General features: G+C 36.0%; 1 protein-coding gene across 1 annotated transcript in view; it reads right to left on the reverse strand.

Annotated features, from left to right (window-relative positions):
• The window catches only part of kcnh3 (potassium voltage-gated channel, subfamily H (eag-related), member 3), a 215,027-nt gene that overhangs the window by 73,433 nt on the left and 130,207 nt on the right, over window positions 1-11,387 (reverse strand). Inside the window, exon 2 of the mRNA XM_059342198.1 lies at window positions 1,406-1,639. Coding sequence (XP_059198181.1) covers window positions 1,406-1,639 — 234 coding nt within the window. The remainder of the gene's footprint in view (window positions 1-1,405; window positions 1,640-11,387) is intronic.

Here is an 11,387-nt window from a genome sequence, read left to right on the forward strand (position 1 = left end):
AACAGTAAACAGATCAAAAAGATGCATAAATAACTACAACATGATGCTCACATCTGTCTGCAAAACCACAAGCAAACAACTTTTAAAAGGTTCGTTTTCTGAATGGAGTTTGGATCGATCAGACTGATGCTATGCTCATTAAAAGTCCTGCTCCACATCCCATCATCCAGATCTTCAGGCAACTCAATTACTGGATCAATATCAGAATCAGAAATACTTTATCTATCCCCGGGGGGAAATTGCTCTTTGTTAGAGTTGCTGCTATATAAGAATAGAAAGAAGTACTTCTGTAAACAAATACAGGTAAAAAAAAAAAAAGTATGTCAAAATTACTGCAAGATAATTCTGGCATCTGTCTGCAACATCACAAGCAAACAACTTTTAAAATGCTTGTTTTCTGAGTGGAGTTCGGGACAATCAGCGATATGCTGAACGCCACTACTACAGCAGTATGAACCCAAAATTCACACATTTTTCTGTGATTAAATTGCAATAAACTGATTAAAACGAAGCCAAAATAACTACAGCATGATGCAGATGTATAAAAAAGTCTAAAAAGTAAAAAGTGTCACTACTACAGCAGTATGTATCCTGATATAATTAAGATGAACGGATCAAAAGGATGCTGAAATAACAACAATGTGATGAACAAGTGTAGAAACTCTGAATTCAAGCTTTGTCAGGTCTGTCTGCAAGATGACAAGCAAACTAAATAAAAAAAAACTTGTTTTCTGAATGGAGTTTGGATAAAATGTTACAATGGATAAAAATACAACATGGTCTCACAGGAATCCGTGAAATAGCCACGGATTTGCTGAACTCAAAATCTGTGGAATAGCCACGGAATCACTCAAATTTCCGTGAAACTGACACGGATTTGGCTACAATGCAAGTTAATGCCAGTCATATCCCGTGGCTATTCCAACATACAAAGTGATTATGTACATTCACTGAGTGAATATTTAGAAAATAAAACATATATTTCTCGCTAGAAATGTGATCAAAATCCATTTTTATGCCGAAACTAAGTCAAAATATTGATTTTTTTCACTAAAAATGAGAGAACTGTCCGCCATGTTTTTTGTTCTGACCGCCGGGACGTTGAAAGTCACGTGACTTGGAACAAACCAATAGCCAGGGGATATGGGGGGGTCATTAACTTGCATTGTAGCGAAATCCGTGTCAGTTTCACGGAAATTTGAGTGATTCCGTGGCTATTCCACGGATTTTGCGTTAAGTGAATCCGTGGCTATTTCACGGATTCCTGTGAGACCAGGTTCTAAAAATACTCCTTCAAAATGTGAAGAGTGTTTTGTGATCAGACCCGTAGTGAACTTTATTGTTCTCTCCTGATGGAGACACACATGGTCTTTGTCCACATGTTGAGCTAAATCTTGCATCTCACCTTCCTTCTTGTAGAACACCAGCTCCGTCTTGAACTCCTTCCTCTCGTCCAGCGCTCCTTGGATCTGGGCTGTTAACCGGTCGCTTGTTTCTGGGCCGTACAGGAAGTGACACGCGCAGCTCTTTTGCATAAGCTCGGCGCGGGCGTAACCCGTGAGCTCACAGAAGCCATCGGAGCAGTAGACGATGGGGTAGAGAGACTGCACCTGGGCGTTCCCCAGGACAAAGTTACTGTCTGTGAAGAGAGAAGAGAGCAGAGAGAGATCAGTACAGTTATAACAGGAAAAATACAGCTTCATAACATCTGGGGTAACTTATTATTATAAACTAAAAATAAAGCGGTACAAACACATGGTTTACACAAGGTACAGGGAGGAAGAAGGGCTTGAACAACCGGGTGTTTTCATAAATGATAAATTATTCATGTATTTGTTTATGTAATCTATTTATTTTTTTGTAAATATGTATTATTTAAAATATGTATGTTTAGGGAAAAAAAAAATAAGCATATGCTTCATCCTACTTCTTTTCGGACATGTTGCGTTCACATTACAGCTTTTGTTTTGACTATTGCTATTTTTTTTGTTTTTGTTTTGATTATTCTCATTGGATGTATTTGTTTTTGAGTTTACTTTGTTGTGTTACTCACACATGTTCGAAATAAAAGCTGAACTGAACTGAACTGAACTTACTTGTAACTAATAGATATCACAATAACACTTCCCCAGTTGATTAAGACGGAATTTATATTTTTAAATACCCAAATGAGGCTAATTTGCATTCATTTTCATAACAGAGATGTGATAAAGCTAGGCTTAAAACTTGTTTTATTTTGTTGACATTATCAGATGTTTTTTTACAATGGGAATTTTGAATATATATATATATATATATATTTTTTTTTTTCACTTCATAAATCAAAAAATACTGTCCTCAGCCCCCCCCCCCCCCCCCCCCTCCCAAAAAAAATCTGTTTTCACCATGTTTTTAGGAATAATATCTTGTATAAGTCAACATCTGAATGATTAATGAACAAAGCTCTTTGTAAAAGCCTTCAGAATACCTCAGAAAGGTATAAAACTAGAGAGTTTGGTGGATAGTAGTGCTGCTGAAGTGAAGATTTATGGCTCAGAGTTTGAGAGGAAAACTACATTTTAAGAAAAATATATATGCATTGTCAAATGTCATACATTTTGCAGGATAAGTAGGGTAAAAATTATTAAATGTATAGATATCACAATGAAACTTTTCCCAGTTGAACTTTTCATTGTAATAGTTTTAAACAGTTTGCAAATGACTATGATCATCTCATGCTAGCTTTTTAGCTAATTTTAGGAGAAATCTACAGACACAAACAGACAAAGTGCTGTGAAATAAACATATTGATAATAAAATAAACTATTCGGACAGAAGAATTGTTACAGTACATGAAAAAGGATTTTTTTTCATTGCTCCCTTTCCCCTCAGATATGTTTAATATGGAGCTCTTACACTATACTGCTTCTCACATGCATGAAAGTGCATTTATAAGTTATTAGTGTGTATCTTGTATTTTCATTGAGAATTCTATTTCACCACGCTGTAACTTTTATAGTTGTGCCAAGAATAAACATCTGGGGAAAATTGCAAAAACTTAAAAAAAACATGTTGAGTTGTAAATGAGTTTTGAATCCAAAATATGTTAATCTTTACACTCTCACAGTTAGACTCAAAGCATATTTGTATTCTGCATTCCTCAAAGAAAACCACTGCATTCATCATTTCAAACATGAAAGCAAGGACAGTCTGGAAGAGGAGATGGAGCAGCAGCAGCTAGTGATAAGGCTAATAAAGTTAACACTGTGAGGAGTTGAGTCACTAAACCTGATGAGCTTTCATTAACTGCTGCACAGCCAGCCGTCCTGTGCAGGTATCAGAATCAGAATCACTTTATTAGTCCCTTGAAGGGAGATTTGTTTTGCAGCAGGACACACAAGACAAGGTACACAACGATGCAAGACAAGGTACACAGCAAAATCTGTAGTGTTGTTTTTTCAGTGTTAATAATTTTGAGTTAGTGAGTGTTGATTTTGGAGTTGTTTTAACACTTGTAGTGATCAAAAAGCTCTTAGAGTTAGATTCACTTCAGTTGGAGTTGATTTTCAGATTTTGCGACTTGTATGTTCGGTTAAAGACAGAATGCACTTTTAATGTATCGTAAAACAAAACAATGAATGTTAATTATCACATTAGTGAAAGGAAATAACAACATTTTTAGTGTTGAAATTACACTTTGTGTCATAAAATAACAAGATGTATGTTAAAAAATTAACAAAAAGGAAAAGGAATAACACAATTTCGAGCTGAAAGTGCACTAATGTGGTGTCATAAAACAACAGCAAGGGTGTCAAATATTTAACACTATTAAAGAGTTAAAATATTAACACTTTTCAAAGTGTAATTTTAACTCAGAATCCATGAGAACTATATAAACTCAGAAAAAGTGTTACATTTAACACTCTTTGAGTTGAATTAACACTCCCGATTTTGCTGTGTACACAACGACAACATAATAAGACCCAATAAATATCTAATAAAACACAGTCAAAGAAACGCCATACGCACATATAAAATCACTGACACATGTTCGTTGCAGAGCTAATACCCCTAAATGGAGAGTTACTACCTACACTGCAAAAAAAGAAAAGTTGGGTGAACTCAAAATTTCAAGGCAACAAACTTCGATAAAATTTTAAGTTGGACAATTAAACTAAATATTTTAAGTTTTGTTTTTTGAGTTTGCTCAACTCTGAATTTCTCTGGCACGATTGTAACACCGCTATGAAATGTCAGCTAATGTTGCGACCACAATTTTGAGTTAGCATTGATACGCTAATGGCTACTCTCCCGCTAGCATCAGTTAGCCGCTAGCTTTCGCTAATGACCAAATTTCCCAACAAAGAAATAAGAGTTATCAGAACTATTGTCCCTTGTTGTGAACCCCAACTTAAAGATATAAGTAACAACAACTCACCAACTTGTTTTTGAGCAGACAACTGGCTTCCTTTGTTGTGCTAACTTACATTATTGCCCTAAATGTCAATCATTTATATTTCCAAGTTTTACCAACTTAAATCACTGTTTTAGGCCAAAAAATACGAGTCGGCTTTTTTGCAGTGTAGTATAGGTAAAAAGTGCAATGTGCAAATGTGCAAGAAGCAGACTTATGAGTGGTAGATGAGCAATTTGAGGGCTACTTTCTATTAGTTAAATAAATGTCAGTTGGTATAAATGAGACCTGGAGTCTTCTAGTCCTCCACCTAGGGCCTTTTCCTTAGTCTAACATGTAGCTTCTACTATATACAATTATGTTTTGTGGTTGAACAATTTTAAAACATGTAGTTTAAGCATAAAATGCAACAATTTTAAATTTACTAGAATCATTTATGTTAAAACAACCCAATTTGCTTTGTGTTTTTCTTTTCTAAACTTGACACCAGCTGGGGTTATATAGGTTGAATAAATGAATAATTACTATTATGTTCATTTTCATATGATAAAGGTAATCTTTTAGGCTAAACCACTTCAACCTAGCTTTGTTTTGTTGGCTCATCACAATTAATTCATGTACTGGACCAATTTCAAAAGTAGTTGTAACTACCCCATTCAATTAAGTAACTCTTAATGATATCATACATGTTTAAATGGCCCAAGAAAACTACGTTAGTATGTTACAATTACCCTTACAAATCTAGTTAGACTGACCCCTGGTAATTAATTAACAGTAACGCAAATACATCATGTTGACCCGAAATATTTACATTTTGTTCACTCAACAAAATTGTTTCTCGTTAAATTAAAGCATTTTATTTAGGTGGAAATTATTTCCATAATTTTATTACGTTCTGGGAACAAGTGTACAGGGACATAACACCTTCCAGGTAGGATCAGGCTGCTCTGTTTACTCGCCTCTCAAACACACCTCCACTCTCCGGCTGATCAGCACAAGATAGATGTGTCTGTGTGTGTGTGTGTGTGTGTGTGTGTGGAACATTTTTGCCAGAGCATAATCAGTTAATGGCCCAGAGCATGGAGATGGGTGAACTCTCTAAAATGGACTATTTATTACTTTGTGTTCAGGCGTTCTCACTGATCCATCAATTCTGCAGTCCCCCCAAGACCCCTTATTGAATATTTTATGTCCTCGTGCTGATGTGCAAGGTGTGTGTGTGTGTGTGTGTGTGTGTGTGTGTGTGTGTTTCATTGCCTGTGTTGCTCGGAGCTCATTTCAGAGACAGCTTAAATTGAAGTGTTGAGACAAGGAACTCATGAATTCAGAGAAAAAAAGCAGCATAAGTAGAGAAGAATACAATGACTGGTAACACTTTACAATAACCAACTAAGTAATGCTTATAGATGGTTTATAGGCCAATTATTAACCATTTACAAAGTGCTATACATATTTAATCGTTGAATGTTTTCAACCAATTTATTAAAGGTGAATATGAATAATTTCAAAATCATTAACACACTTAATATGGGGTTAAAAATGGTATAATGAGTGCAACTAAAACTATTAATGAACTATTAATTATAATTTAATTGCTTGTTGATGGTAAATTAACTATAAACTTACATTAATATACCATCTATTAGCTTTTTATGAATGATTTAGTCAGTTAAACATTAATAAATGATGTATTTACCATTCTAAGAGGCCTATATACGGTTTATAAATGATGATTAAACATAAATGAACTATCTGTTTACCATTTATAAATGATGGTTATTGTAAAGTGTTACCCAATCCATCTCATCAGCTAATTACTCCCATGTGTGATACGTGCACACTTTCCCTCTCTCCTGATCTCACTGTGGTTTTATTGTCTCGTGGGACAGCAGAGATATCCGGTGAAACCAGCAGAAACGCCAGTGAAGACCACCTTCCATTAGAGTCCAAACAGGCCGCCACGCTTCCCGTCTCCGCCCTTCCTGCAGGGATGATGATGTCATCGGCTGCTCTCTCTGGATACGCAACCAGGAATGAGAGGCCAAAAGCTCCATGAGCTCATTAGTACAAAAACACAGCTAAAGTATTGTTTCCCCGAGATAATACACTTCTACGTGTTCTATCTCCAGATATTTTGCCACTGGAGGTTCTGGATTTAGCTGCATTTTAAATTATTTGTCACACTTTTATGTTTTTATTCAGACTTATAATTGGAGGATAGCCTGAATGATAAGGCTCACACTGTTCAATATGTCTTAACTGTACCCCCCAAAAAATCCAATCAGAAAATAAAATTAACAATGTTTTAGACTCTTAAACCTATAAAGCCTGAACCATGAAATGATTGCCAGAAAATTCAATTTTTGTAAAAACTGAGTGCTTATTAACCTGCTGACGAATTTTAATAAATAAATAAATTGCATATATGAATTCTAATTTGTATCATATTTGATACATCAGGTCTTTTTGTGCATTTTGTTGCTCACAGTTTGTTTTTCTCGAACTAACAAAAACATATAAACCCTAACATTTTTAACCTATTAAGACTTTGACTTTTCCTTTTTCCTCAACCATGCAAAATACATATTTTTTCCATATAACACAACATCATACATCTGCAGATATGAAGTTTTTTAATGCAGCAATGACTGATCCATTCGTGGAACCTGCATATCATTTTTGCTACATCTGGTATTTTTGTGCAATTTGTTGCTCAGTTTGTTTATCTTCAACACATGTATACATCAGGTTTTTGATGATGTAGAGGTCTCAAAAATAACTGTATCTAATATGATACACTTGGCTTTATAGGGTTAATATTGTCTGTCTGTTTCACACCGACCCAGACAAAATGCTTTTCTTTATATTACTGTTGGCTTATTTCCCCAAACAGAAATATAGTTTGTTGCAAACTTTAATAATATAGTCTAGCCCTTTTTTACAACTTGCAATAAATTTGTGAAAGTTGGGAGATAAAAGTGTATCTGGTTGTGGAGAACACAGAGTCAAAATAACCTCACTTTAGTTTAGAAACACTCCCACTGGGTTAAAACACCCAGTAACTCAGGTTTTTCTCACATTTTCTGCAGAAGTTAGTAGTTAAAGCAGCAGGAAAGTGCATGCTAGTCATCACCAGACCAAGTCTGGAACCAGTTAATTTACGATTTCTAAGTGGCGTCATCAACAGGTTATCAATATGTCTGCAAGTGCTGAGCACACAAGAAAAGTTAGAGTGCAGATCCATCTTGCAGAAAGCTCTATCTGGCAGATTTCTTTCTTGCAAGAAAACATTTGCAACGTTGTTAAAGGGTCTATTTTAACCCCAAACCATCATCATTTCTGAACCAAATAAACCTTCACAAACTGCGACAGAAAATATTAAGTCCATAAGTTTTCCCACAAGACACAGTCCTCGATCTTCTTTTAGTCAAAATATTCCATAAAGTTCATTCGTACTGATGCAAAAACAGCTTAAAAAAAGAAGTTCCACATCAGCTGCAGCCTTCTTGGTTGTTTTGCTCCTCTGAACAGTCATCGTCTCAAAAACGATGTTTCAAACGTGCTGCTGGAAATCTGTCCGAAGGGGAAGAACAGACGATCCGCCGGAGCAAATAAGGGGAATGTGGGATCAGGTCTAAATAAATTAAACCATGTTTCTTTGTAAGAAGAAACATGTCACCTGAGGCAGCAGTGACTGGATGTTATTAATGGTGTGTGGAAGCCTTTATGGCCCAGAAGAATTATATATACGCTTTTTTGTTTATAATATAATAAAATTGTATATATACACTACCGGTCAAAAGTTTTAGAACACCCCAATTTTTCCAGTCTTTTATTGAAATTCAAGCAGTTCAAGTCAAATGAACAGCTTGAAAGGGTCCAAAGGTAAGTGGTGAACTGCCAGAGGTAAATAAAAAAAGGTAAGCTTAACCAAAACTGGAAAATAATGTACATTTCAGAATTATACAAGTAGGCCTTTTTCAGGGAACAAGAAATGGGTTAACAACTTAACTCTATGGAGTCTTGGGCTATTTTGTCCATTTTTGAATTCTTTTCATGTTTTTGTAAGTCATTTTGTGTCTTTTTTTGGTCATTTTGTGTCTTTTTTTTGTAATTTTGTGTCTTTTTTAAGTCATTTTGTGTCTTTTGGTGTCTTTTTTTGTCATTTTTTGTCATTTTGTGTCTTTTTTTGGTCATTATGTGTCTTTTTTTAGTCCTTTAGTCCAACATAAAATGTGATTTTGAATCTTTTTTTTTACTTTCAAAACACTATCATGCTCAATAAAGAATTTTAAATGTTGCAAATGTGCATTAATTTCAGAGTACACTGAGACATTAAACTGCATCGTTTTCAATTAAATTCTGGAAAAGTTGGTGTGTTCTAAAACTTTTGACCAGTAGTGTATATTGCATGCATTTTCCCTTTAAAACAAGATTATTATTAAAACCCATGAGGGGGAAATTAACTGTCATAGCAACAAAAACAGAACAAAGAGGAAAGCTGAGTTAAATAAGTATAGTAACAGAAGTAAACCAAAGCCACAAAGCTTTATGCATGTTAACATAAACTCTGATGACATGCACAAACACAATCTAACTCTGAAATGATCACACACTCATTGTTCGCTCTTTCCAGTCTTTTTAGTCTTTCCAGTTTCTGTTGCCAGGATACAGTTTTCATGTTCATCCTCCTTAATGACTCCCCTGATCGATGTCCATGTCGCTGTCTGTACCGTACTCTCACTGTCCTCCTCCTCCTCCTCCTCCTCCTCCTCCTCCTCCTCCTCCTCCTCCTCCTCCTCCTCTCTCTCTCAGTCACACACATTTGGATTTGTTAAATAGAGGTTCAACTCCATCTCCTGTGATTGTTCTTGTCAGTTCCTGCTCAGTTATGCTCTGCTGCCTTCTTCCTGTCTCATTCCTGTCTCAACTCTAAATTCAGAGTTGGTTTTAATGAATGTCTCGCTGTCTGTCTTCTGCAGTTATGTCACTCTCTGCGAGGTCAAACGGGGCTGCCTGAGACTGGAATTACAAACTAGAGGTACTGGATCTGACCTTGTGTGCAAGAATAGCTTCAGTGTGTGTGTGTGTTATAGTCTTTGTACTAGTGTCCCTGTAGTGGTGAACCTAATAGCTCCTTTGTTTTCTATCTTTTTTTCTCAACTGTCTAATAATATCCTCTCTCTGATAGTAACTATAAAAGTTTTTAATTTTGAGTTGATGAAAAGCCAACATGAAAGTGCCAAAAACTGCAGTTACCTGAATAGACACTGGATACAGCGCTGGAGGTGAAGCCCTGTTCATTCCTATGAAAGTTGCTCAGTTTTGCTCAGATGCCAAAAAAGTTCAATTTCCATGTATAAAATTAGATCTTCCACATCTGTGGGTCCAAGGAGCTTTAAAGAAAAAAAAGCGTTTTCAAGTCCTGCAGCTCTATGGAATCAGCACAATCATGGCTCGAGGTTGGAACATGTAGGATAAAATAATTCTGACAGAAATATCAGAATTTCAAGCTTCATTTTGGTTACTATTAGTCAAGGACTGTCAGAAAAGGTCGAACTCCAACAATAATACCTGTTTCTACAGTTTCTTCCGACAATGAACTGTACATTTTTGGTGATTTATTTAAAGAAAATGTACTTTTCAAACCCAACAAAGGGTTGGTTGAGCTCAGAGGATTAAACACTCCTTTAAACACTCATTTCCAAGAACCGAGGCAAAAAAATAACTCTGGTTTCAGCACTCAGTGAACATTATGATGTTCTTGACAAAGATGGACAGCATTAGCTTTAGCCTGAAGCACTTCAGACTGAATACATTAGCAGGACAGCTTGCAGGCTTTTTCTCTTTCTCTCCTCAACATCACCTTTCTCTCAGCTTGGCTCCAGGTGTACGTGTGCAAAGACCTGCAATCCATATCACCTTTCATAGTGCCGTCCTGCAAACCTGTGCCGGCTTTTTGCTTTTAAGGCGTTCATAGTGATCCCACGAAGGCGTGTTATTCAAACCCTTTCACAGTGCAGTCTGGCGTCACGGGACGAGGTGGAGGATCGTGGGAGGCAAGGTTATAATAGTTTTGGATTTTTCTTTAGTTTTAGTTTTAATTTCGTCGTGAATTTTTGTTTTCAAATTCAGTTAGTTTTAGTTCGTTTTTTAGAGCGAGTTTGCTAGTTTTACTTTAGTTTTTATTTTTTGAAAATGCTTAGTTTTAGTTTAGTTTTAGTGTTAGTTTTAGTTTTTTTGTAATGGGTATGTGCGTTAATTTATCCATCTTAGCCCCAATAAGGTTATTAACTCTTACAGTTCTGGGTGTTTTGTATTTTGGTTCTAGTGTAAACATCCCAGTCTCAGTAAACATATTCACCATGTGTTGCATGTTGAAATAGAAACACTGAATTATGAATGAAAACAGTTGACAAAGACGAAAACAAAGGACATTTTCACTATAATTTTAGTTAGTTTTAGTTAGTTTTGTAACCACACAATACAGTTTCAGTTAGTTATCGTTTTTTTAAAAACTCTTGTTTTTATTTTTATTTCAGTTAACGAAAATGTTTTTTCAATTTTAGTTTTCGTTATTTTGTTAGTTTTCGTTAACTATAATAACCTTGGTGGGAGGAGACGATAGTGACATGCAACAGAGATGCAGCAGTGCTGTGCAGTAGCACAATGCTAATAGGCTAACACAGTTAGCTCTGTTGCAGTACAGTGTGTATGTTCTGCAGTAGTATGTGTTCAGTTAGCGACCTCCGTTTGTTTACAACAAGCACTGGACACTCAGTACATAGTCAGCGATACTGGTTTGTTTACGATCAGCACAGACTCCATGTGTACAGTTAGCATGCCGGTTTGTTTACAATAAGAGGAGGACGCTGTGCACAGTTAGCGATGGCGGCTGCAGTGAGCAGTGATTGGATGACTGTCGGACCAGATGGGAGCTGTATATTAGACGTCACGCTCAACATCACATATCCTGCTTCGCCCCAATGGCCCG

Source organism: Centropristis striata, chromosome 10 (genome assembly GCF_030273125.1).
Source record: "Centropristis striata isolate RG_2023a ecotype Rhode Island chromosome 10, C.striata_1.0, whole genome shotgun sequence".
NCBI classification, from domain to species: Eukaryota; Metazoa; Chordata; class Actinopteri; order Perciformes; family Serranidae; genus Centropristis; species Centropristis striata.